We start from the raw sequence: 27,456 nt of genomic DNA on the forward strand, positions 1-27,456 counted from the left end.
GAAGGAGTAGTTTTGCCCATCTTTGCTTTAAAAAAAGCCAAAACCCAAAACAAACTACAAACACGCATACACTCCCCCACCCCCCATCCACTAAAAAACTCCCGCAAAATGTTGTATTTCAGGAGTGCTCTTCAGCCCATCACAAGGGAAATGATTTTGGGAGAGACGTAACAATATGGAGTGGTGTGGCAAATTCAGCACTGAAAACTCTGAATGCTTTAGTGATACTGAGTTTAAATCGGCTGCAGTCAAAAGGAGGATGTAAATGCTCCAAGAACGCTTCTGCAAAATGATTGTGCTGTGGATGAGTGTTTGTCAGAGAGTACCTTCTTTGATCTGGGTTGGGCCCCCTCCAATAAAAGAGGGAAAATCAGTTTTATAATAAACAAATAGCGTCTTGATTATTTTTTTTCTGAAGGAAGTCAATTGTGTTGAGTTGTGAGATATGCACGACTGCTAGGAACCAGTCTGAGATAACTGACTTTTTTCAGTTTGGTTTCTGATAAGCCAGTATCAAAAGCTAATGAACAAACAACTTCTATTATGACAAATGCATGGTTTTGTTTTTTCATAATGTAGAGAGCTATGTTTTGGAGATAACAATATGAAGTGTTAGATTTCCCCCCAACTGTTTTACGAAGTAAACTGGCAAGTGAGGATTAATTCTGAAAACTGTATTGTAATTATTAATACTGTTAAAATTTTACTATGGTTTTTCAAGTGATAAAATCCTTATTTTGAAGTAGTCCTCCTGGAGAAAGGAATACATACACAGAACAAAATCAGTTGTGCAACTTCTTTTTTAATAATAATTTATTTTTTTACCACTAAAGGAAAAAATCCAGGGCTAACAGGACCAAAGGCTAGGATTTTTTTTAGTACTTTGAAAAGAAATCATGATTTGAGTATAGTAGATGGAAATGGTTAATTCCTGCCAACAATAGATGTTTCAGTTCTGTCTGTTGGAGGAGGGTGTGTGTGTGCACTTGCATCATAATGTCTGGGCCATTAATAAATAAGGTGGCTGTTAAGCAACATCTAATGAGTATTTTTAAATTGGCAAACCTGAATAAACTGGAGCCCAGGCAAATTGGCAGGGAAGATCTGTGGCCTGCTCTTGAATTTCTTATTCTTGGAATACAGGGGGAATTCCAGGCAAATGTAACCATGCAGCTGATACAGTAGCTGGAGATGAGAAATGAGAGGATCTTGGTAGTAGCAACACAGTTACTTAAAAGTCTTGACCCAAATAATGGATTGGTGCTGCAAGCTAGTGAGGGAGGTGATGGCGTCAGCTGGAGGGGGGCAGGAAAAGGTCACATCAAATGAATCTGATCTTATTCTCTGATAAAAGGCAGTCTTTTGGTGCTATGTACGTTATATCAACGTTTTAGGAAGGATGGTAGAAGCAAGTTATAAGGAAGTGTTAAAAAAAAGCAACCTTTCAGTGCTAGAGTTCTTAACGTAACAGAAAGGGGAGAAACAGTTTATCAAAAAGAAGCCTGTGGACTGTGACCAGTACTCTGTGGTTGTACGTGTGCACCCATATGCCAGCCTGGGAAGAAATTAGCTGATGCTTAGCCATTAGGTTTTATCTGTTGAAGAAATTCAAATTAAGAATGAATGACTTGAAACTTAAGCTAAACAATTACAGCTTAAAAGTAAACTGTTCAACTTTCATTGGGAAGATGAATAAGTGTTGAAACAAAATATTGATGCAAGTGGTAGGTTCTCTAGATCTTGTCAAAGCAAGACGGATTTGGATAAATAAATACTTTAGTAAATGTGAATTGCAGAGCTTTCTATAGATGTGACTCTGAAATTCAGCATCCTGTGAAACTGATTTCATACCTAGTGGTCTAGTGGTCCTTTTCCTTAAAACTCCCTCAAACAGTGTGCATTTGTTTTCTTCTCTTCAATATATCCAGTCATTAAAGCATTTTATTAGAGTATTTTTTTGCCTCTAAAAAAAACCAACAACCAAAAAACCACCAACTATTTGTGGTTGTTTGTGGAAATACCTGGAGTATTTTAGGTAGAAGAGTCTCAAGAATTCTATTCTTCTTCATCAAGTAATACTCAATGCATAATTATATAGGCTCTACTGACAAGAGTCACTTTGCTGCTGACTGGTTGACACTGCTTTGACCGAGATTTTCTTGTGAGGCTATCTTCTCCCTTCTTAGTCCCTCTGGCTGCTCTGCAGGCAGACCTTCATTCTTTCTGCTTCTCACATCACTGCAGATGTATCTTCATACACTGCAGGCTGCCCGCTGGCTCTCACACTGTACCGTCCCAAAGTTATTTACAGTTCAGTTCCTACCTGGGGTCCTGTACAGATGCTAGTTGTCTTCTGCCTAATTTGATGCCAGTGTTGTTGGAAGTTCTCAGGCTCCAACATCCTAGAAATAAGTGGCAATCAAGCTGGACTACAGCGCTTCCCTTGGTTATGTTATCTGTGTAAGAATCTTCTTGTGTCTGAACTTTTATTAAACTTGTTCCTTTCTGTGCATCAGGCCAGTTTTGCACTGAAGATGTTGATGAATGTCAGCTCCAGCCCAACGCTTGTCAGAATGGAGGTACCTGCACCAACCACAATGGAGGCTATGCCTGTGTCTGTGTCAATGGTTGGAGTGGGGACGACTGCAGTAAGAACATTGATGATTGCTTCACTGCCTCCTGTGCTAATGGATCTACTTGCATTGATCGAGTGGCTTCTTTTTCATGCATTTGTCCAGAAGGAAAGGCAGGTAAGGGCAGAAAACTTGCATAGGTCTGACACTTAATAGAATATACTTCCCGAAGTTTATGCATTTGCTTAAAGTGGTGTGTTTATTTTACACACTTTGTCACCAAACCAGGAAGAACAAAAGGAAACGTGTACTATCCACGAGCAAAGACCTTTTAAACCTCTGTAGCTCAGGACAAAGAAGTATTTGTATTAGGCTGGAAGACAAACTTATTACAGTTTAGATTGCAAGGAAAGCAGATCTTGTTCTAGCACTTAGCAGGATCTGTATTTGCCTGAGAAGTTCTGCACGAGGGTGACTTACTCCGTGCCACTTACGATAGTTGTACTTAAAAGTCTAGAAGGCAAATTTAGATTTTTTTGTGTGAGTGAGGATGACCTTGCTAGTATAGAGGAAAATCGGCTGTTGTAGGGTAGGTGAAAATATGAAGGTCTCCTAACTGCTACCTGGAAATACAAGCGATCAGCATATCTAAATTAAGAAGGTGAGCTTCACATGCACCTGTGTTTTCAGCTGTCAGAAATATCATCATGGTTAGAGAGAAGAGTTAGTTAACTTCTTCAAGAAGGAGATTTTGGTAATGGTAAGCCATTGTTCTGCTTCAGAAGCGTGGGAGACACCTCCAAAGTCACAGAATATATATTTAAATATAATGTTTTGTAAGCGTGTGGTGAAATCCCTGTGGTAGTCTATAGGTTGAAGCCTATAAGGTACTGCTCAAGCTTCTGGTTGTGGGAGTCTATTTGAAATGTTAGGACAGAGGATTTGGTTGTGTAACATACAGTCTGAGTGCTGTATCTCACTTTTTTGAATAAACTTGGTTGCTTCTCTAGGTCTCCTGTGCCACTTGGATGATGCATGTGTTAGCAATCCATGTCAGAAGGGTGCTCTGTGTGATACCAATCCTGTGAATGGACACTATATCTGCACCTGTCCTCAAGGCCATAAGGGAGCAGACTGCACTGAGGATGTGGACGAGTGTGCAATGGGTGAGTATGTGAACAGGGAGTTGGATCATTTGCTTTATGAACTATCAGAGGGGCAAGAATACACATTTTGTCATAGCTTCTTAACATAAGTGCAACTCCCTTCCTGCTCTCCCCATTCCATTTCAGTGTCCTTATATGAGTTCTAAATCTTGTGTGAGACTTGGGGCAAAGGGCTGAGTCAGAATAGCTGTCCATGTTTGAACTGTGAGCCTGTGGAAATCGAAAAGCAGCGAGATGCTTAACCATTCCTCATTGTGCAAGAGGGCTTTAGCATTATGCGAGAGTGCACGCAAACAGATGTGATAATTAAGCTGACCCTTAGAACTGCAGCGTACAACGGAAGTGCCACAGTTCGTGAGAGTTGTTGCAGCTCCTGCCTTGGTACAAACACATCAGGGCCGTTTGACAGCCAGAATATGGCTGGATCTTTTGAGTGCCTTCTGAGACTGGTGACCACGTGGACTTTCAAAGCTGTAGTTCTCTGATACCATGCTGTTGTGTTGGTTTGGGGATTAGCTGGACTCACAGACTTGCTTATAGTTTTGTGAGTGCCAGTTCATGCTTCTAGAGGGTGATGCATGAAGGTAATACCAGCACCCATGGAAGTATCGGAAAGAAGCACTTCTTTGAATTTCATTCCTCAGTCTGCCTTGGACAAGAGTGCCATTCCTTTTTGAAAATGCATGAAGGACTAGTTTGGTTGTTTTGTGGCTGTGGCGGCATCTTGTCAGCATCGGGAGTGAAGTAAATGTAAAAGATGATCTGGAGCTAAGGCCTTGAAAACAGCATTAATTCTCTCAACCCTGCTAGTTGATACTCTCCTTTTAAGAACTGTCATTATAATACGGACCAGAGTTGCTCCTTTGGTCCATTACTAATGACGGCAATCTTCCTTTTTGCTTCTGACAGACAAGTAACTGCCACATGTTTTCTTCACAGTAGCCTTTCCTCAGAAGGATGAACAGTCTTTCCCCCCGTATTACTTGCCAGAAAGGAATATGCACTGGAAAAGACCATGACTAATAAAGAATGCTGTGGCTTTCCTGCTCTGAGGAGAGGTTCTGACACACACATGTATATATTTTTCTTGCAGCAAACAGCAATCCATGTGAACATGCTGGGAAATGCGTAAACACAGAAGGCTCTTTCCACTGTGAGTGTTTGAAGGGCTACACAGGACCTCGCTGCGAAATGGACATCAATGAATGTCATTCAAATCCATGCCAAAACGATGCCACCTGCCTGGATAAAATCGGGGGATTCACTTGCCTCTGCATGCCAGGTGAGGGGAGTTTCTGACAAAGACAGAGCTTCCAGCAAAGGAAAAAATTGGAAGGCAGAGCACAGGGAGGGTTGCCAGCTCTGCTCAGGTGGAACACAAAATTGCAAAGGGGTGAGGCTAAATGAAACGGTGAGAGAGAGCCTGCTGTGGCAGCACCAGCCGGCAGGACTTGGCATTTGTGTCGGGGAGGGAGAAAGCAATTAGAAGACTGAGAAAGAAACCAGTCTCTACATCAGCAGAGGAGGTTAGGGTTCTGAGCAGGAGTACGTGTGAACATATTTGTTACTGTGCCTTGTAAAGTGCATGTGCAGAAACTTACATTTGTGAAAGCAAAGCAGGTGCAAACTTAAAAGAGTGACTGTGTTTTGAGAGGTGTATATGATGATTCTGGATAACAGTGTTTGTTTATTTTCTCTACTTAAAACAACCCAAATGATGCAAGCTTCCATTGACCTGAGGAAATAACTGTAAAAAAAGTTATTTGATTGAAATCATGCTTGTAAAATTTACATGTCCAGCATCCCAGTGTTCTATGTAGTCTGCTATTTTGCTTTCTGATAGAAAGTGGTAAAAAAAGAAAAGGGTACAAGTTGCCAGTTGCACATACTTCTTATGAAGTATAATGAAAGAATTGTGACCCCTGCAGGTGATCAGCTGATACCATGAAAACTAGAATGAGTTTTTATTAATACCTAATCTGTTTTGAAAGGTGGAACTCTAGTCCCAAGTATTCCACCCTTCTTAATGTTTTTCTTTTACTCTGTCATTAACTAAAAACCTTGAGCTAAAATTATCTGCTGTGTTTGTTTCTTTACCTTTTACCTTGTATTAGTGCATACCCAAATATATTGATATCTCCCAAAGTGTTAAAACATAACTCCTTCTCCTCAAGTGGAAGAAAACATAAGATGTGAATTCAGCACAAGCTTATCCTGTTACTGCTGATTAAGTGAGCCTGTTCAACAACGGTGAAAAATAGACATTCAACATCCCTTTTTAACCTCTGGTGTATATTCTTACCTCGTAGGTTCTATCCAAACTGCAAACTTGCAATGAAACTAGGCTTAGACTTTCAACACTGGTATAAGAGGCAGTTACACTTTCAAGGGCACTTTCTAAGGCCTTCAGTCACATCTTTTTTCTTTTTAAACAGGTTTTAAAGGTGTTCACTGTGAAGAAGATATTGATGAGTGTCTAAGTAATCCCTGTGTGAACAATGGAGAGTGTCTTGATAAAGTCAACCGCTTCCTCTGTGTCTGTCCTCCTGGTAAGTACTTATTTCTGGAAATTTTTCCTGCTTCACCTTACCAAGAGCTGCATAGATAAGCAGTGAGAGATAGTGGATGGTGTGTTTCTTGTGAGTTTGTGTTGTCTTAGTGCAGCACCTGTTTGAATGAGTGAGTTGCAGTCCTTGGTAAATAAGAATAGACATGTACTGGTTGCAGTAGTATTGTGCCTGTAACTGGGTAAGTGTTGAGAAACATATGGCTGACATCTCATCTTAAAGGGTAGTTGGCAGCATGGACCTCTGTTATGGTAGATATCACAGTGAGAGATATACATGAGTAATTCTAAATACATTTTAAAAATCAGAGCCTCTGCATGCTTTTTGTCTTTTTCTGAGGTCTTTAGGTAGAAGCCATTTTTGCATCAGTATAGTTTGTTGCTTGCATGAGGAGGGAGGTGGGTTGGGACTCCACTTTAGAAAAGAAGGATCGATGTTAGTTATAGCATAAATGTAATTTGTTTTTCTGATGGCTTGCAAAAAGTTTCGAGTTCAGAATATACTTGACAAAAGCCTCCTCTGCATCCCTTCTTATTGACTAATGATGTTCTGACTCCTCCAGAAACATTCCTGGGGTTTTTTATTTTTTCTTGAAGTGCCTAAGGACCTGCATCATCTGACATAACCTGTTGATAGTTCGTTAACTATTTCAAGAAGTGTCCTGAAAGATGCAGTGCTGTATTGTACCACATTCCACACTGCTGTAGTAATTCTAGTCTGAAGGCTCTAGTGAAGCGCGCATTATTGTTTCATTTTAAGTTACTTGCTTTGGTTACTTGATAGCTTTTATTGGTGGCCTCTCAGTTTTGTAGGCAGGCATACTGTCCAGTGGTGGACACCACTTGTGCTCCACCCGCTTTATTTCTGTTTGACTAGGTCATCTCAGTTTTTAAGCTGAGGCTCCTTTGACCTGGAGCATAGAAACTATGTTTTGGCTGGTGGTTTGGATGAGGAACCAATCCACCCAGGGTGTGGTGTGTGTGCTTAATGATGCAATTGAGTTTAGACTTACTGAGCTTATATTTGGGTGCTTTTAAGGATTTGTTAATAAATAATTCCCGACAGTGCAGCTGTTTAGATTAACTACTTCAAATTACTTCTGGATTTTCATCTTTTTTTCTGCCTTTCAGGATTCAGTGGTGCCGTATGTCAGATTGATATAGATGACTGCTCTAGCACGCCGTGTCTCAATGGAGCCAAATGTATTGACCATCCCAATGGCTACGAGTGCCAGTGTGCCACAGGTTAGTCTTGTGTTCAGAGCCCCTGGACTGGAGATCGCATGTAACCTAAATACATAAAGGGGTGGTCAAAGAGGTGTCAGAATTCTTTCTTCCTTTCTCTGAAAAACTGCTTGTTTGTTGCGAAGCTTTGTCTACTCCTTTGTGGCAGCGAAGAGTATTTAAGTACAGAAAGCCTTTCACTTCTGACAGCAGTAAGTTCACAACTGATGGGAGTTCTGGCTTCCCTCTTTCTGCCCCATCTCTTCCTTCCCAGAAGGTGACAGCTTCTCCTGTATTGACTATGGAATCTATGAGTGGGAAAAGAGCAGTGTGAAGCCTTTTATCTGTGGCTTACCTTTCTTTCTTCTAAGTCAGATTATATAGCATACAGTTGAAGAACAAGAGATGGACAGAGCAGTACTACTGTGTATTCTGATTTCTGTTGCGTCAGACTATTTTATTGCAAAATTGAAAGAGTGAAATGCAGTAAAAATTGTGTTCACTGGAAGAAATACCACACAGTAGCTGCCTGCCAGAATGTAGTTAAAATGATTTGTCAGTCATCGTACAGAAATCTTGACAGAGCTGTGGATGGAACTGAGGTGGTTTTTTGTGAATGCACTGAATTCCTTTACTGCTTGGCTAACTACACATTTAGAAGCATCAGGTCTAATTATGGGATTTTCTTATCTTTAGACTTGTAGGAGTGATGTAGATATATTTTATCTTAATTTTTACATCTGGTCAAGTAAGAGAGTTCAGAGCTGTTACACTCTAATTCTCAGTAAGGAACGACTTTTGGTTGCTTTCAGTGAATGGTGCCTGATGCATTGCTTGTGATGCTGATTCAGGTGTGGAATGCATTGGCTTTAGCTCTTCCATTAGGGAAGAGGCTGAGCAGTTCCTGGAGCTACCTTTGGCCCAGAAATGTGCTGTTAATTTGGCTAACTTATGTGCAATTTCTCTCATTTTGAATCATTCCAATAATCAAATTGTTAAGGTAAATTTAACTTCACTAATTTATTCTGCACTGTACAGAATATAGCAGAGATTAGCCTAAAAATTCCTCCCCAGTCTTTTCACGTATACCCTCTCCCCCTTCCCTAAAGTCCCTGAAGAAACAATGAATTTGTTGCAAGTAAGGGAACGCAGTAGTTCTAACCAGGAGAGGAATAATCGTTGTTGTCAGAGTTCTCCTTTGGTTACTGCATGTGACAGAATAAGCTGACACTTGCAAAAAGAAGAAAAAGCTCAAATCTTCTCCAAACTTGGAAACTGTCTTAGAAAGTCTTTCTCAAACTGGTATGTGGTCTGGTTGCTTTCATTCACCGAGAGTGCAGAGCTTGTGGGGCCTAGGAGGGTTTTGGGTTGTGTGGTGGAGGACAGCGTGGAGAGCTGTGCCTTGAAAAGCGTGTTCTGAATTTGGGCACTAAACTGCTGGAACCACCTCAGTACAGAAATCCTAGGTTTCCCAGATGAGAGGAAAGACTACTGCTTCCGTGAAGGCACATGATGTATGGAGCGTTTTCAAGGAACAGGCTGAAAGCAACCAAATGTGTGTTATTGAAGCAGCAGCTCTTAGTAAAATCCTTGGCTAGTACTTTGGCTGAAGGTGGAAGAAGGACTGTACTAGGGCTTTTTTCTGTCCTGTCTGAGGGGTTCTTATGTTCTATATTCAAGTGGGGTTTTTTCTAGTCTAACTCTTGTCTGCAAAGAGGGAACTCATATCTCAGTAAGGTATGTTCAGTCAAGGGATCGAGAATTATATCTGATCATTAAGTGGTTCAGTTGAGCTACAGTAGGAGGCAAGGTAATAATTTTTTGAACAAATGTATGCTAAGTATTATATTTAATATTGACAGCCTTCTATAAGACTGAAATACGGAATTCATCATTGGGGCAGGTCAGTTACTGGAAAATAATGTTTGAGTATGTTCTTGCTCTATTAATCTCATGAGTGATATGTGTTCCGTGAATGGTAATCACCAGCTGCCGAAGTGATTGAAAACTGCAAAATGTTTGGCCAAATGCTGTACAGATAGCTCTATTTACTGCTTGCTTTTTGTCTTTTCTTTCCCTTCTGGCATTATTCCACTTCTCCTTCCCAGTGGTAGACCATGGCTTTTCTTTTCTTGAGTTGTCTTAGGTCTTTCCTCTTTTCTTTGCCTCTGTCCTTTTTTTTTTTTTTTTTTTTGCCACTATTCGTCCTCTTATCGGTTTGTTTTTCTTCCTTCCCTAACATCTTTTTATATCCATTTCTCTAACTAGCTTCCCTTCCCTCTCCCCACCTACTTCCACACCCATTCATCCATGCATACGTTCGCAGAACTTGGAAATGTTAGCCGTCACCTGGTATGTTTGACCAGAGAAATAACCACAAACCTGTATGAAAAATGGGGAGCCTGTTATCCACTTATAATACTCAGGTGAGAATCACTCTTCAGCTGTTGAAATTCCCTGCAGCTTGGTTTGTATCAGTCTCCAGTTGGTGTCTGAAATTTGAAGTCCTATCTTCCTAATCTTCAGCTGCCGGCAGGCAGTGTGAGCTGTTGCTCCAAAACCTCATCTCTGAAAACCATTTATTTTAAATTGTCCCTGTTTCATATAGCTCTGCTCCATCATGGAAAATGGGGCTCTTGAGTGAGTTGTTTGATGCTCTTAGCTTCCTGAACTGTTGTTTTAGCCCTTCTGTTGAAGAGATTCAGTCCTCCTCTGTTGCTCAGGATGTTTCCCAGCTGAAGCAGAATGAAACAGGCCAAATTGCTGCTTGTTTCATTGCTCCTAACTGAAGAGGTTGCATGCAGTCTTTCATAAATTTGCAGTTGGTGCTTGATTAGAGTTACTGAAAGGTTTTCCAATGAGAGGACCAAGAAACTTTTTAATAAGCAGAGCTGCAGAAGCTTTGACATGAGCCAAAGGAGTTCCCTTGGGAAGGTTTCTGCAGCATCTTTGCAGTAATTTCTCATTCTAAAAAAGTCACCCCCCTGGTATTGTGTAGAAGAAATGATGGCAGGGGAGTGCCTTCAGATAGTTTATACTGATGCAAGTAAATATTTCTCGTGGCGATTTACATGTTTCCTCTCATTGCTACTGTTCTGAATAAACTGAAGGTAACCACTTCCAATGCCAGGATTCTCCATGCAAGATGTTGTTCTGTAATGCTGTGAGCAGTGGAAGAGTGTTGTTTTCCAGGGCTGGAAAATGGGCACAAGTTGAGATGCCTTTGTGCTGTCTGCCACTTTGCTGATTCTTAATATAATTCTTTCTATATTTGCATTATATTCACTGCAGCATCACACCAGTTAACTTCTTATTTACTCCCATTCACCATTTTTCGTTAGGTTTTACTGGCCTTCTGTGTGAGGAAAATATCAACAACTGTGATCCTGATCCTTGCCACCATGGGGAATGTCAAGATGGAATTGATTCGTATACGTGTATATGCAATCCTGGCTACATGGGTGCCATATGCAGTGAGCAGATAGATGAATGCCACAGCAATCCTTGCCTCCATCAAGGGCGCTGCATTGATTTGGTGAATGGCTACCAGTGCAACTGTTTGCTGGGCACTTCAGGTACATAAAGCACAAGCGGAAAGTTTGAATTCCAACAGAATTCAAGCGTTTAATTATTTCTGGTGTGTGCTGAATTTGCGTACAGAGATAAGCTTATGGTATGAAAGTATATTTTCACATTACTTTTCCTTGCTGAATTTTGGTGTGTTTGTGTGAATTGCCTAATCCTTACTGGTACTGCAACTCATCTTGGAAGAATTTACCTCCTGTTTAGTCCCAAAATTCAAGCATGCAGAAAAAAATAGGCATAGCGTTCAAAAGGGTTTATTCTTTTGTTTAAACATTTAGTACAAGTTTAGGGTCATATTCAGTCAGCACCCAGTGACTGAGGTGACGTGCCCTGGTGTCGCAGTGCTTCTGCATCATCACCTGTTTGAGTTGCACCAATGCATGTGTAATTTTGAAGCAGGTGGGATTCTTAATTTGGCTATTTCTGGGAAGTAGTTTTGTTGTCTTCCTTGTAAGATTTGGCCTCCTTATTTGTCTGACTTTTTTTTCCAGGAGTGAACTGTGAAAATAACTTTGATGACTGTGCAAGTAACCCATGCATTCACGGGGACTGTATTGATGGCATTAATCGCTACAATTGTGCTTGCAAACCTGGATTTACAGGTAAAGTCAGCTACCCGATAGCTTTGAGTTGTTTTGCAGATAGTTATCCAGGTAGCTAAGGAAGCTGTTCTTTGCATACTGACTGCAAAGGATTCGGTTAGAATCTCGGTAAATCCTTCTAATCTTTGAATCTCAGCATCTTACATTACAGCAAGTTCTACCAACCAGAAGAATGTGAAATGTGCTGTGAAATGCCATTCTTGTTAGGTAATTATGTACAATTCATGGTTCTTGGTTTTATAACAAATAAACCCATGTGACTTCGGTTTATTATTTACAGCTTCTTTCCAGGGACAGAGAGATTGTGGACAATATAAAGAGGTGTTTGATTAGACAGTACCATGGGCTTTGACCATGAACAGTATTTCTCATTCTGTGAAAGCAAAGCATTAACTCAGTGTTCTAATGAGCTGCTCTCCGCTCTGAAGTCTCCAGCTGAATAACCTGCTTTTTTCAGTACTTTTCTTTCATAGTGTGGTCTGTTCTGTTTCCTTTTTAAATTACAAAGTCTTATCTAATACAGTAAAAGTAGGGCTGAAGAAAGGAGCTTTCGGGCACTTTTGCATCCATGCTTAGAAGTGTAGATCTGCATCAGGACTATTTCTGATGACTAAAGCACATCTCAACACTGTTTATAATGGACCTAGTATGTTTTGAGCCACGTAGGGTAATACACTCATAAAATAATTGTTGTAAGGCAGTTGGTACTGTTTATAACAGTTTTCTCATCACGTTTGTTACTGTTTATTACTGAATGATTCTAATTAGAATTGATCTGAAACGCATTAGAAATAGCACTAAGAGGTTTCATGTGTTTTGAGCTTTTCTCTTGGCGTCTTTCTAAACTTCTGACGCTCCTTCCTTCCTTTGGCTCGGGCATGATTGTACTCTTTAGTCCCCCGAACAGGAAGAGACATGACCCTGGTCACTCTTGCCTTTCAGCCTTCTTTGTTGCTGGCATACCATGTTTGTTATCCTACTGGACTTCTTACTATTATGCTGTTAAAATAATTCAGTAATATGATGAATTGGCATATTGCAGTATTTAAAGAGCTGGCTTGCATCGCATCTCATTACTTTGTTGTTTCCTTACATTAAAAATGCTTTCAACTTACTGCAACGTTCACTTTGTTTAGCTTTCCAGCTTCACAGGATCTTATGGTCACTACTTCAAGAACCTTGCAGTCATACTCAGAGGCAGGCAAAACAGGAAATGGTGTTTTTTAGAGTCCCTTTTGCGCAATAAACCACAAGAACTGTATTTACTGCAGACAGTATGGCAGTAGTGGTTGTTCAAAGGGTAGGTACTTTCAAAGCAGAAGAGCAGGGCTATGACAAGTGGAGCTCAAGAGGTTTGTTCCAAGCATGATACAGTTGAGTGATTTTTGCCTTCCTAATCAATATTAACTGGTGATTTTCAGTGGAATTCTGTTGAGATTCTTGAATGGTTTGTAAATACTTGTTGAGTGTAAGTGCTGTCTTCCAGGCACAGAGAAGTGCTGCATCTTTCAAAAATGCTTCTCTTGACTTCAGTTAAAGCATGGAGGCATGCAAGCTCTGTCTGGCTGCATTGGCTTTACTGAGTTGTGTCTCAACGTTATGTTCTTGCAGACATGCAAAGCAAATGTTCTTATAAGAAATACTACTTAATAAGTATTGTTTTTTTTCCTAGGCCCACGTTGCAATGTGGACATTGATGAATGCACATCCAGCCCCTGTCATAATGGTGGAACATGTATAAATGAAGTCAATGGCTTTCGGTGTGTATGTCCTGAAGGTTACCATCATCCTCACTGTCAGTCCCAGGCAGATGGCTGTCTTAGTAATCCCTGTGTACACGGCAACTGCACACATATTACCAGTGGGTAAGTGCTTACTGTCACATTAAACATACCTGCTGCCTTCTGTACTGGGTTTTTTCCTTGCTTTGCCTGGAGTTCCATCTTGATTTGAGGTTTCTGATTTTTCTCTAATTTCTCAGATTAGGATCCAGATTTATCTGCTGCCTATGACATAATCGCAGTAAGGTGTAGACCTTTAGTCACCAGCTGCAGTCCGTGCTCTTTCAACATAGGTTTTTCTGTCCTGCATTGTATTCTTTGCTGTCTTTGCATGGGCATGTAGCGCAGGGTGGACTGCCACCGTCTAAAGGGAGGGTTTGGCAATTCAAGTGAGTAGAGTGAATGTAATTAAAGGAAAGAAATGGTTCAAAATTGAATCTCTGGGGAGCAGCAGCTATCTATTCCATTGAACTCTAAAACGTGGAGCGTGGAGACTATCTTTGTTGGCTAGTGCTGTACTTGCTACCCAAATACTCTCTATTAAGGAACAGACAGACAACTTTTGACACTGGGAGACAGAGTGATATTTGACTTAGAACAATTTGTCCAAGGCTGAGATTTAGTCAGCTTTAGTTACATTGTTGCATGGCTGAGAGAAAAAAGGAAAGCCCTTTCTGGCTATTTTGAAGACAGTAGTTGCTTCTGAATCTTCCCATCCAGGAAGACCAAATGCTGATTTCAGGAGCCCTGAATCAGACCTCTTTTTGGTAATGAGCACAGGGCCTGTGGAGTCAACAGGTTTGGGGAGGTAGGGCTTGTGTTTGTGAAACTTCCCAACTGTACGTGGAATAGCAGTGCCTCCCAGATGTATGCTGCATCCTGGAAAGTGGTGTCAGCACTTGGGCAAGGAAGTGATTTACCGCTGCGGGTAACTCTGTAGGGCAGGATTCAGCACTTTTCCTGGAGCTGGCAAGAAAGCTGCCTTTATTGCTAATTCATCCTCTGTGTAAGCTTGGCAAACAAATGTTTTGGTTCGTCTTTTCTATCATCTGTCACCAGCATTCATATTTTGCCCATGTACACCTTACACTAGGTGCCAGACAAAATAAGTCTTGTTTGTATGACAGGGAGGGAGGCCGGTGTGTGTGTTGCATGGCCTGAGTCCAGGGTGATTCACCAAATCCTTGGTTCTACGTCATATGGGTGGAGTGCTGCTCTACTTCAGGTTTTGAAACATGATGGAATAGATTGCTCCTGCTCCCAGCCAGCTGTTTTCATTTGTAACCACTACTTTGTATTAAAACAGTCTAGTTATCTTTGGAACCTATTGTTCCCCTCCACTTTTTTTAATCTTTTTTTTTTCTGTCTGTTTAAATGTGTCGAGATGGTCTTATCAAAGCAGAAACATACTGCTGGTTGACTGAGCGCTTTGTGAAAACTGTAACAGAGGGAAGTGTGGTTTTAAGGGTTTATTTTCAGTATTTTCAAAACTATACAGCTGGGGTGAGCAATCTAAACATAACTAGGGCTCTCCTAAAGAGAGGTCTTCTGATTTTCTCTCCAAAACTAATCTGCAGGAGAAACTGGTAGAGGAGTTTTTTCAGAATGCTCTAAAATTGCTTCTGTTTTTGCCTTTAAAGGTACAAGTGTGTCTGCGACCCAGGCTGGATAGGAGATTACTGTTCAACAGAAGAGAATGAATGCAAATCAAACCCATGCCAGAACGGAGGAACTTGTGAGGATCTGTTGAATGGATATAGATGTACCTGTAGGAAAGGATTCAAAGGTGAAAATTCAAAGAGAAGTTTCTGTTCTCTTTTTCCTTTCCACTTCATTGCACCCTTAGTGCCATTTTAATCTTTTCATTAAACTTCATGGAAATAGGAATCAAGAAGAGAAATGCCATGGTTGTATGAAGTTAAATTACAGTCAGTTCATGTAGACTATTATTAGTAAGACCATATCTAAGCCTTGTTTGGACTTGTTAAGAAATGTCCTGGTGGCAGCTCAGCTTGCATTTTCTTTGTAAGAAAGTTAGACAGATACATAAATGCACTGGGAATTGAAGGGGCATTAAACTTGGAATTACCATGGCTGCTGTCTGCTTGTACCCACTGAGCCCATGAGGAGTGCTCTGATCTTCTTTTCCTTTTGCTGGGATTTTTCAAATACAGAAATGCTGACCAGTGCTGTGTAGGATAGTCATGCAAGTTACAATCTCTTTATTCATTCTTCCAAGAAGCACCAAGCTCTTAGCAGCATGCTCTCCTGGTTTTTCCCCTTCTGCTCTCCAGGTGTGAACTGCCAGGTAGTGGTTGCTCCCTGTTCCCCTGATCCTTGTGAGAACTCGGGAATTTGCCAAGAATCTCCTGACTCTGAAGGCTACACCTGTCAGTGTGCCCCTGGCTGGGAAGGTAATGTGGATGGGGAACATACTGTACTTTCAACACTGAGCAGTATTGGCATTGAGCCTGTTGACCATTTCCTTATGTGGTGTCTTACTTCTGGACTCTCCATGTTTCAGGGGAGAGATGTACAGTGGATATTGATGAATGTCTCTCAAAGCCCTGCAAAAATCATGCTCTGTGCCATAATATTCAAGGCAGTTACCTGTGCGAATGTCGGCCAGGCTTCACTGGAGGAGACTGTGACAGTAACATTGATGACTGCCTTTCAAGTGAGTATCAGCAGATTGTCCTGTTTTTCAGTTTTTCATAGAAATAATTTTGCTGTGCTATTCATGACTGCTATTTGACAGATACTGAAAGTTCTTTAATAATCTCTTACCAAAAAGAGAAAACCCCAAACCTCAGTTTTGTAAGACTTGCATATTTGAGGCAGTCAAAATCTATCAAATTCAGCTGCCAGAAATGAACTACAGTGTTCTAACTGATATCAGGAGTTGTTCCCAGATTCTTAACTTGAAAAGGTCCTTAGAGTTTACATACTTTAATAAGGAGAACTGTTAAATGAAGGATTATATTTGCCTGAAATTTTAATACACAAAGTTAAAGTAACACTGCAGGGCTTACCTGTATTTCAACGTTAAGCTTGATTGAGGTGTGGTGGGAATCTGGGGTATAGCAGTCTTTCCTGAAATGTCTCCGTCTGATATTAATACTCTGGAAAGAGTGGGTCCTGTTGCTGTTCCAGTTAATCCATATTTGAAAACAAATTAAGCAGCAGGAAGGGCCTCTGTTCCAGAATAGGTAGCAGTTGCAGGAGGATAGCCCATGCACTGATGAGTACTGAAATTGTTTAAATTACAAGAAAACAAATGTTAACTTCATGCCCTTGACACTGCTGTTTCCAAGGAAATCGAGTACCTGGTAACTTCTTTTTCTTGTTGGCGTTATTCTCTCATATATATATATATGTGTGTCATGTATCATCAGATAAAAATCAGAGTCTCCCAAGAAGTGTCATGTGTTTAAATGTTCATCTGTTACTATTTGAAAAGTGCTTTATCAAACTTTGGAGGAGTTCCCAATGTTGTAATTTTTTAATTGCTGTCTCTTTAAAAAAACCAAAAACCCAAAAAAACCCCAAACCTCTATTTTTTATTAGAATAGCTTAAAAACAAACCAAAGTCTTAAAGACTTTAGGTATGAATTTAGAGAGTTGTGTTTTACATTGAAAAAAATTAAATTTGTGACTGCTGTAGAGAAGGATCCAAACAAGTCTATTAGCAAAAGTTACTGTGGGAGACCCCAAAGCAGCACTGCTGAAAGAACTTTTAAGACATCTGGCTCAGCCTAAGCTTTTGATTGCCTCTTTCTGAGCAAACAGGTACAGTACAAAAAGTGTCACTGTGCATTGACCCAGAGCTTTGCTTACTGAAGCCAACAAAATTATTGCTTGTCCTGTTAGTTTTTACGTGGGTGTCTGAAGATAAAAACATTTTTTAAAGTGTTCATCTTTCTCCCTAGAACAGCTGGGAAATCTCTCTCTCTTCCTAAGTGTTCTGAGAGCTGTGAGATTCATCCCATGTTGTCTGTTAGGCAGCACACCCATGAGGTTGAAGAAGAATTTCAAATTACTGCTACAGCTGATTTCATTTAGCATAACAAAAACCTTCCATGGCTTGAGCCAAATGTCTTTAATCTATGAAGCAAACAAACCCTCCAACAACAAGAACTTATTGAAAAGTTGATACTCGAGTCTCCTTTTTCTGTCAGTAAATGTGTGGCACAGAAAATTAATGTGCAGCTTTTGGCTTCAGTCATAAATGGCTGGCTGCCATAGACACATTTTATAGCTGCCAGGGGTCTCACTTTGAATGTGCTTTTTCTCTGCAGTAGTCAGATGACCTTTAAATGGATGCAGGTGTGTCTCTTATAATACAAATTTTTATCATGTGAGCATATTTCTCAGTCAATAAATGAGCTTTAATTACCTTTCACATCTGTTTTCTTTGTTTACCAGTGAACAGAATGATCTTGTACTTATTTTGAACTGCAAATTTTTAGTGGAATCTATTTGCATTTTCAAGTTTGTGTTTTAGTAGTACTTAAAGATAGTCATAGATAAAAAAAACCCTGCTCTGTAACTTTTTTTTTCATCCCCCTTCTTGTCTCCTCTTTTTCTCTCCCCCTCCCAGTTTCTCTCCCTGCCTTCATATATGTAGGCTTTTGGTCTAAGGAATGTAGAGTAGAAAAGGAATCTGGCTTCAGAGGCAGTATCTGACAGAGGAATGTGTGTCTTACATCCAGAAGTGAAGGAGCAAAGCAGGAAGAAACTACTGAATAGCAGAGACCTTTAGACAGATTGGTACTGTGGAAGTAGAGGAATACTGTAGTAATGGGTGGCTTAGACCAAAAAATGGTGATACACAAGTAGCAAGACCATGGTAGGGGTAAAGAAAATGTCAAGAAATGCAGAGGTGAGGGGAATCCAAGGTCATGTATGAGTTTGTGAGCTTTTCTGCCAGCCTTTCCTCAGTCAGCCTTTGATACTGGGAAGAATGCTAAGTGCTCAGTAATGCACAAGTGCTCATATATATACTAATATACACATACACATTTGATTTGACTGGACTGCTATCATGCTTAAAATTAATCACACAGGTTTTCTTGTGTTGAGCAATGTCTGGAAAAGAGAGAATGGGTGGAGTTCTCTTATGAATAAGACTTGGTAAGGAAGAAGCAGTTGCTGTGCTGTTTGTACTGTCTTTATCAGTAGGCACTTGTCAGAAAAACAGAGTTTGAATTTTAAACCAAGAGACTTTGGGTCTGATTTTGTTGGTTTTGGTTGAACAAATCCCAGCAGAGAAACCTGTAGGTCTTGAAGCTTGGTCTTGATCCACATATTCTTGTGAATTTGTTACTGATAATGCTTTGCAATTTTCTCTTCCATGAAGTGGCTCAGAAAAACTTGTCAGTAGTCTGTCACACTCTGGGCTGGTGATACTTTTTTCCTAGAAGCTACTACTCTAGACCTGGCCTTTGACTGTTACCCATTTTAATACTTACTGTAATGCTTCTATCCTAGATCCCTGCCAAAATGGAGCTTCATGTGTGGATGGGATAAACTCTTTCTCATGCATCTGCCTACCTGGATTTCATGGAGATAAATGTCAAACAGATACCAATGAATGTCTGAGCGAACCATGCAGGAATGGAGGCACATGCACCCACTACGTCAACAGCTACACGTGCAAGTGTCAGCCTGGGTTTGAGGGAACCAACTGCGAGAACAACATCGATGAATGCACTGAGAGGTGAGATAACTTCATTATGGTGCTGCACTAAGGAGCCACAGAAAGTGTGCTCGTGGCTTGAAGTCAGTCCTACTCAGAAGCAGTTTTTAATGATGAGGATCTGTTTTCCTGCCTTTTGTCACTGAGACATACTTGTGATTCATGGAAGGGAGACTTGCTTACCTTGTGCAGGATACCAGCTGAAAGACAGTTCCCTGTCAAAGTTGGTCTTCTGTTTGCATGACTAGTTAAAAGCTTAGTTCTGTTATAGGAGGAATATGAGCATTTAACAAGTATTAAGACAGTAACAGATGCTAACTTATTAAAGCATAAATAATTTATAATTTTATAAGACATCATATGGGGAGGGGAAATAATTGATTGGTTATGAACGGTTACTGTGTTGAGAAATACAAAAGCTGCAAAAATGGAAGCAATGGCCAACTCTCAGAAAGGCAGGAAAATTAAATTAGCCCTGAATTGAGTTATTGACTGCAAATAATATGAAGAAGCAACTAGGAGGTACACTAAATCCACAAATTCTGTACTGGAAAGGTTTAATCATCAGAGATCTTTTAATGCTCACAAATTGGATGTGGTTTAGCAGTGTTGAGATAAAACCTGAGGTTCTAAGGGGGGTGTGTGGAACTGAGTTAAAATGCTCAGCAGCTGGTCCTTATATAAATGGTTCACTTGGTAGTTTTAAAAGCTCTTTGAGAGTTAACCCTGTGTATCCATCAGCTGCCTGCATATTTGTTTTAAGCTTTTTTAGGATTGATGTCAGTAACTTCAGATTCTCACATGGAAACAATTTCTAATAAAGCTTGAAATGGTTAAAAAAATTTTTTAAAAATAGTCTGTTCTAGTCTAGTTACCAGAAACAAATAAGGCACCTAAATGCAAAGCTCTTGGTATTCTCATGCATTTTCTGCACACAAAGAAATTATCTTTCTTATCTTTTATAAAATTGCATTTGTGGGGGAGGAAGTATTTTAATATCTTTTGCTTAAGAACAGGATTGTGTCACTGATGAGGGTGTGTTTAATTTGCACAACAGTTGTTTAATCAAGTGAAATATGTTGGGTGTTTTAGCAGAAGCCTGGTTCTTCCTTGAGGTTCATCCTGTTTTTGTTGTTATCAGGCAGGACAGAAACCAGTCTTGCAGGTATGAATGAAGGATGTAGCAATTTTCAACGCTTTGCCAGGCTAAACCAGTCACACCTCCTCAACCAAAATTTACTGAGCTCTATTTAAGAGCGCCGTGATGGTTGGCCAATTTGAATTTGGTTCAAATAATTCTTCCGTGTCTTGCGTGAGAAGCTGCCTGTGAGAGAGTGCCATCTTCTTTTGGAGATAGGTACCTGATTTCAGTGAAACACGCCAAGTGATTGACAGTTACTCTGTCTTCTCTTCCTTGTTTTGCCATGAATGTAAAGAGCAGTTTCTGGTCCCTGTAAAACAGAATTCAGGCCACAAGGCAGAGGAACATCTCTGATAAATAGGTTAATGTTGACATCTCTACTGTAATCACATAATTTAGATACTTAAAACTTACACTGGAAGTTCAAGGGAGTGAGTCAGTGCCTTCTCTCATAGAAGTACCCTTTGACAGTGCGCAAAACAGATAACAAGCATGAATTAATTTTGTGTACGTTATCAAGCTGATCATCTTCAGTCTTATCTGGGGTTATTTTCAGAGGAGCAGGAGTTCCCTGGCAGGCATTTCTTTAAAAGGAAAAAGGAGTCCATTTTGCATGAGGCATCCCTTCTAACTTTCCCAGTCACTTCTCCATAGGACACCTAATCTGGCAGAATTTCTTATGATCAGAAGATTGGGGGAAGGGGGTAATTCCTTTGATCTCAATTCCACTAGGGCACATATGAGTAGTTTTACAAATCAAGGACTTAAGTTTCTCATGAGAAGAGGAGGAAGGGATTTAGCAATACCAATACTTTCACATAATTTCAATTAAGAACATGCTTGTGTTTTGCATGTTATATGAATTTTTCCTTGAGAAAACATACCTGTGACTCCTTTGAAGCTTTTAAAAAAAGGCAGATTGTTTTGTTTCTCATAATTTGTAATACAACTGTAATTTGTAATAAAATCTGTATAAAATTTATCCGTTTGAGTAAGCCACACGCCTACCTGGTACAATACTGTTTGAGGTCACATTGAAGCTGGGAAGATTTCACTGAATAAGTTAGCTCCATCACTAATGACTCATTGAAACCCTACTTTACTTTCTTCACCGGCCAAGGTAAAAGACAACGAGCTGGAGGGTGAGCTGAAGTCCTCTTGAATTGCTGTTATCTGATTTATGCTTCTTTAGCAGGAACTTACTAGTGGTCAGAAGATCCTGTACTCTGGTTTTCTCTCTCATTTCAGTAATGTTTACTTGCTATTTTGGCTGTGAGCTAATTGCGTTTTGTCTCAGTTTACCTTTGTTCTCACTCTCTTGCAGCTCCTGTTTCAATGGAGGTACTTGTGTGGATGGGATCAATTCCTTTACTTGCCAATGTCCGGTGGGGTTTACAGGACCCTTCTGCCTCACAGAAATTAACGAGTGTGATTCACATCCTTGCCTGAACAAAGGCTCTTGCGTGGACAGCCTAGGCACATACCGATGTATATGTCCTTTGGGTTATACTGGGAAGAACTGTCAGGTAGGTGACATTTTCTTGCCCATTTTGCACAGGGCACTGTTGTTTGAACTGTCCAATAGCAGAAGTGACTGGGTTAGATGTGAGATAGCAAACGTGGCAGAGCTCTTGTTTCTTCAGATCTGGTAAGAGATGGTTGGCCTGTTAGCCCTGGGAAAAATAAGTCCAGCACCTCTGTCTGTCAGAGCAGGTGCCCCCGTTGAAAACTCTGGAAATTGAAAGTGTCTGTTTGCAAGGAGGGGAAAAATGCTTGGTTATTTATGAGGACAGGTGTCACTGGAACTTTCTAGATTAGTTTTCTTCATAAATGAAAACGAGCTGTTAGCTTTGAAAATGGCTGCATTTCATTTGAAGCATAGAATTGTCCTGATTGACGGCAGAATCCTGTATTTAAAAAAAACGCAAAATAACCACAAAACAAAAAGCAGAACATCAGTCTGATTAGCAGGAACTTGATTTAACTGGTTTATTTTTTTACAGGGAGATGTAGTTATTCTGGGTGGATTGTAGATTTTTTTCCATAAGAAGCCAGAAAATGTTTTGGGGCAGTAACTGACGTGATTGTCCTGTTCACAGCCTCAATAAAAAGCTCTAGCCTTACTTGCAGACTTCAGGCAATTTACAGTTTTCCACGCTTGAGCATGGGAGCTGCAAGCCCATGCTGTAAATAACTAACTAGTACCTATTAAAAACTTCAAACTTGGCATATCACAGTGGAAACAGAATGCTGGTTTAATTTTTTAAATCAGAGTTTTTTCTTTTTATTCTATGTTTATCAAAACAGCAAGAATGATTTGAGACTATTTCTAGCTTTGGAACAGTAAACACTATATTGGCTTCCTTCATAAGCAGTCTGAGTGCTCCCTTTTAAAAAAGAAATTGTGAATTTCTTAAACTACTGGAAAACATTGCAATTTTGTAAGAATTTTGCAACTGTCTTTTGTGCCACTGTGTCTTTGGAAAGCAGTGGGTGTTAGAAGCAGCATTTTAGTGGCGGTGGGGGAGGTGCTTTTCCAGAAGTATGTTGCTAGACATTAAATTGTCAGGTCTGCTTCTAGGTATTGCTAATGGAGGAAGTGAATGCAAAGTAATGAAGTGATATAAAAAGCAACCGCTCTGCTACCCTAATTATGCATTCTGGGCACACCACTTAAACCTCATTGGGAGAATTAGCATTGAGAGTGATTGTAAAGTACTGTGAAGTTCAGTAGTTCCTCTTCTGTTATGTTTGCTTTGTTTTTACTTGAGAAAAGGATTGATGTTCCTGTCCCAAAATTAAATATTGTGGATTCTCATAAAGTCTGCTTTATGTTCGGATAAGCTTGATCATAATGTATTACTCATTTTATACAAGGAATCAGAACTTTCTAAATTTATAAGCACTATTTAAAGCTGTATTGGAGAGATTTATAAATTACAGCTATGCTGTGGTTCTTGTCTTAGTGGTAAACTGGCTTGACCTAATTAGCAAAGCTAAATCAGACAATGATTCATAAGTTATAGAATTTGCATGTAAAACAGTCAGCTACTCATTACAAATGCAGAAGCAAGAGGCTCGGTGTTTTTCTTCTTCACGCTCAACTACATGTGATAAAACTTAATTCCAAGTTTCTTTTTGGTTGCCTGTGAAAGCACAGATTTTTCTACTTTAATCTTTGTGAGCAGACAGTTTGCATCTGAAAAGCAGAACTTTCTGCAATTGAAATGGCATTTTACAGCCAAAATTCAGTACTACTCACTTTAAAAAAACCTCATCCTTCCCTCAAGTCAGCTTGAAATCAATCAAATAGCTGTAGTACTTTGAAGGCTAAGTGCTCAAAAAGGAACTGATGGTTAGTGGCTGGTTTATATTAGGTCAGACAGTTATTTTGGGTCCTTGCTCCACTTTCATATGATGATTTACTGAGTTTTAGTCTCTTGGTTTGGAAACTTTTTTGATATAAGCAGTCAAGAAAGGCAGTATACTTTGGCCCATCTTCAGTTCAGAAAACAGTTGTGGGGGTTCCACTGCATCTCAGAAGACAGGAAAACTCAGAGGCCATACTAGAGCAAATGGTGCCAAAAGCAGGTATGGTGAGCTAATGACAAAAAGGAATAGGAAAGATCAAAATGTGGAACATATCTCTCATCCTCAAAAAGCAGCGAACATGGGGGAGTTTGAGAGAAGAAAGGGCACCCATTACTGTTGATAGCTGGAAGCCTCCTCCTAATGTGGAACTAGAAGCCTAGTCTGAGATAAAACTGAATTTTCTCAAACCCAGCCAGCTAAAGATCTCTCTGCATAGCAAGGTGTGAGGATCAGCTTACTCTTGAAATGATGCTGCCATCTGGGGTTTACTTCTCTGTACATTTGCGCTTTCCGAGGCATATGAGCTCTTGAAATTGTTAGTGAAGCACCTGGCTTAGACTTGGGAAGTACTGTCTCTTTCTTTCCAGTGCCACATGGAACCAGTTTTGCAGAGCTTCCTTTCTTTGCTCCTCAAACTTGTACTCTGAGTAGTGTTTCTTACTGCACTTGCCATATATCGTGTTGTGGGTTTTTTCTCTTCAGGCGCTTATGGATCTGTGCAGCAAGTCTCCCTGTAAGAATAAAGGCACGTGCGTCCAAAATGGAGCCCAGACTCGATGTGTCTGTCCATCTGGCTGGACTGGTGCTTACTGCGATGTGCCCAATGTCTCTTGTCAAGTGGCAGCTTCACAACGGGGTAAATAAGCATCCTCTGTGCTTTAACTGAAAACATTTCCCCATGCATCATTAATCTGCACCTACTTTCCCCATATGCCTATGAACACAGCATATTGGAAATCCCAGAGAGCTTTTCCTCTAGGTGGTCAGTCATGATCACTTCTAAGCTAGAAAACTCTGCAAGGTTGCATTTGGGAGTCGAGGCTTTCTGGATTCTCCCTGACATAAGAAGCTAGTTACTACTATAAAAATATTAGAAAAGAAGAATTAAAACATTTTATGAAGTCTCAGAGTTTCAGTAATACTGTTTTACATGGACTGCCTTTTTGGAAAACAGATCAGCTATTTATGCCTAAATCCCAGGCAGGCCAGGTTTAAGACATATTGTCCTTGTACAAAAAAGGCATCTTGTAACTCATGACCTTTGTAAGTATTTTCACAGAGAATGCTGGCTGTTAAGTGAACTATTTAGCTATAGGTAATACCATGGCCCCCCAAAGTAGTAGTTTCCTGCTTCAGATGGTGTACATGTAAAATATTTGTTTTTTAAGCTAATTCCTTCCTGGAAGGTGGCTTGTAGCCCAGGCTGATGGGCAGTGTCATGCAATTTTCCGTCCAGGAAATCCAAACAAGCAGCTTCAGTGTCAAAGGAGAAGGGTGACAAGCTTCCATATCTTTTGCAGACATTCTGGGTCCCCTGAACCTTTGTACTGCAACAGTAGTACTTCAGATGTGTATTCACCAGCCAGTAAAATAATACAGCAATACAAAGACTTTGTGCCAGTGTTGATGCTGGTGATCCAAAGGGGACTGAGCAGTGCCTTCATTTGGAAGCCAGTTGTGGTTCTGACCCGCTGTAATTTAAAGAGCAGCTCCTCAGTTTTTGAGTTTCAACTTTTCAATTTGCTGGGTCTAGCCATATTCATTCCTGGCTGAGCTACCAACACTGGCGGCAAGTGTGTCTTATGTGATTGCTCACTTTTTTTAACTGTGTTTCAGGAGTCACAGTGGACCAGTTGTGCCAGCACTCTGGTCATTGCCTCAACGTTGGAAACACGCACCACTGTCAGTGCCAGGTGGGTTACACGGGCAGTTACTGCGAGGTGCAACTGGATGAGTGTGACTCCAGCCCCTGCCAGAACGGTGCTACCTGCCGGGATCACCTGGGTGGATACCAGTGCGAGGTAATGCATGGTGGTTTCGTAGGAAGAGGTCTAAATATTTAGAGCATTGTAATGCAAAGGAATCAAAAGAAATCAGAAACACATGCAAGCAGTAGAATAGCTTCAAAGAGGGGATAAAAACAACCTGCACCTGGAAAGAATTTTTAATTTAGCTGTGGCAGAAGCAATGATCCTGAGAGGCTTTTAGGACTGAATTAGAGGTGTGACCATAAGGAGGTGTGGTTGATGGGCATTTGAACTCCTTGCCTCTTTGGAGACAGAGTTCTTGCAAGATTTTTTTCCTGAGGTGTGGTTTATATTAAAATATATGTAGAATGCATTAAAGGAATGTTGTATTCTCCCTATTGGATGGGCAAGGTATCCCTTGCCTCTCAGGGTGGGAGATGCCTTCCACTGCTTTCTGTTTCCTACAACTGATTCAGAGAGTGGTGTAGACCATGAGATTTTGGTATATCAACCTTCCTAAGCTTTTCAGAATGGTAGAACATCTTGGAAGCGCATGCTCAGAAGGACAGTATGAGTTTCATGTAAACCTTAAATCAAAACTACTAGGCCAGTCTCAGTGCTAAAGGGTGTCAGGATTTGATCGCTGTATTTTGCAGGAATAAAGTCACTCAAATGCAAACGTGCAGTGTGCTGTTGAGTAGTCACATGGTCAAATTGTGTGCTTAAGCTGGCTGGCTGTGCAGCCCTTGAAATCACTTGCAGTTGTATAGCTACAGAGGCAGTCATACTCTGTCCCACCGAGGGCTCGATTTGTCTGTGTTAGCCTTTCTCAGATGTCTACTAATGTATCTGTTAGGAGAAGATTATTCACGCTTACTTTTATACTGGCAGTGTGTGCCTGGATACCAGGGTGTCAACTGCGAATATGAAGTGGATGAGTGCCAGTTTCAGCCCTGCCAGAATGGAGGAACATGTATAGACCTCGTCAATCATTTCAAGTGCTCCTGTCCACCAGGAACTCGGGGTATGAAGCTCAGCAATTGAGAGAATGTTACAAGAGTGAATTTTCCCTTCTGACTATTGCTGTCATGGTGCAGAGTCTAAAGGGAATGCATTATTTTCTTTGAAGAATGTTCCCAAAGTGCACTGAATCCCTTGAGATACATATTTTCTCTTTAAAAATAAATGCTGGGTTTTTTTTCTTTTTTTCTTCTTTTTTTTCTTTTAAAGCAATAGGTCATGACTGTCCTTTGGGAATGTATGATCTGTCTTTGGCAATGGGGATGCACGAGATGACCGTTAAGATCTCTTCCAACCCTATCTGTTTTGATATAGTAAACCCAAAGTTTCTTTTTGGCTAAGCTGCTATGAAATATACAGAAAACTTGCTTAGTTCTTGCATAATTTCCAGTGTCCTTTACTTGTTTAAATTTTGGCCCTGCATTGTCCTCTGTCCTAGAGTCTTTTGTGGAAAAGAAGTTCAGTGCCTCTAGGCTAACTTAAATTATTTTAGCAAATTTGAGCTCTTTTATTAAAAGTTCTTTTTTTTTAAAAAAAAGTCCACATTTACATAATGGTGGTTTTCAGTAAGCATGATTCCACAGCCTGTTTAATGTCACGTTTCTTGAAACCTAACCTGCCATTTCCTTGTTATATCTGACCTGATGGCCCTGACTTCTACCTTTGAAAGTATTCAGGACTGCACATTTTAACCCATAAGTGAATGCTTTATCACTTGACTTTTTTCCTTGAGTTTATTTCTCAAGTCAGTTAAAGATTTT

The 27,456-nt window shown here is 40.3% G+C and overlaps 1 protein-coding gene across 3 annotated transcripts in view; it reads left to right on the forward strand.

Annotated features, from left to right (window-relative positions):
• NOTCH2 (notch receptor 2) overlaps positions 1-27,456 on the forward strand; it is an 87,127-nt gene that overhangs the window by 40,436 nt on the left and 19,235 nt on the right. The window contains exons 6-21 of one of the 3 annotated variants that reach the window (XM_074876824.1): positions 2,517-2,750; positions 3,584-3,739; positions 4,833-5,021; positions 6,175-6,288; positions 7,437-7,550; positions 10,871-11,104; positions 11,606-11,716; positions 13,389-13,581; positions 15,138-15,283; positions 15,792-15,911; positions 16,022-16,174; positions 18,988-19,216; positions 21,661-21,862; positions 24,411-24,564; positions 25,545-25,729; positions 26,567-26,699. In XM_074876824.1, the coding sequence (XP_074732925.1) occupies positions 2,517-2,750; positions 3,584-3,739; positions 4,833-5,021; positions 6,175-6,288; positions 7,437-7,550; positions 10,871-11,104; positions 11,606-11,716; positions 13,389-13,581; positions 15,138-15,283; positions 15,792-15,911; positions 16,022-16,174; positions 18,988-19,216; positions 21,661-21,862; positions 24,411-24,564; positions 25,545-25,729; positions 26,567-26,699 (2,667 nt within the window). Of the gene's footprint in view, positions 1-2,516; positions 2,751-3,583; positions 3,740-4,832; positions 5,022-6,174; positions 6,289-7,436; positions 7,551-9,637; positions 9,956-10,870; positions 11,105-11,605; positions 11,717-13,388; positions 13,582-15,137; positions 15,284-15,791; positions 15,912-16,021; positions 16,175-18,987; positions 19,217-21,660; positions 21,863-24,410; positions 24,565-25,544; positions 25,730-26,566; positions 26,700-27,456 lie in introns of those variants that run through there. The other 2 variants (XM_074876825.1, XR_012629901.1) reach the window with 2 other exon arrangements.

This window comes from Strix uralensis, chromosome 8 (genome assembly GCF_047716275.1).
Source record: "Strix uralensis isolate ZFMK-TIS-50842 chromosome 8, bStrUra1, whole genome shotgun sequence".
NCBI classification, from domain to species: Eukaryota; Metazoa; Chordata; class Aves; order Strigiformes; family Strigidae; genus Strix; species Strix uralensis.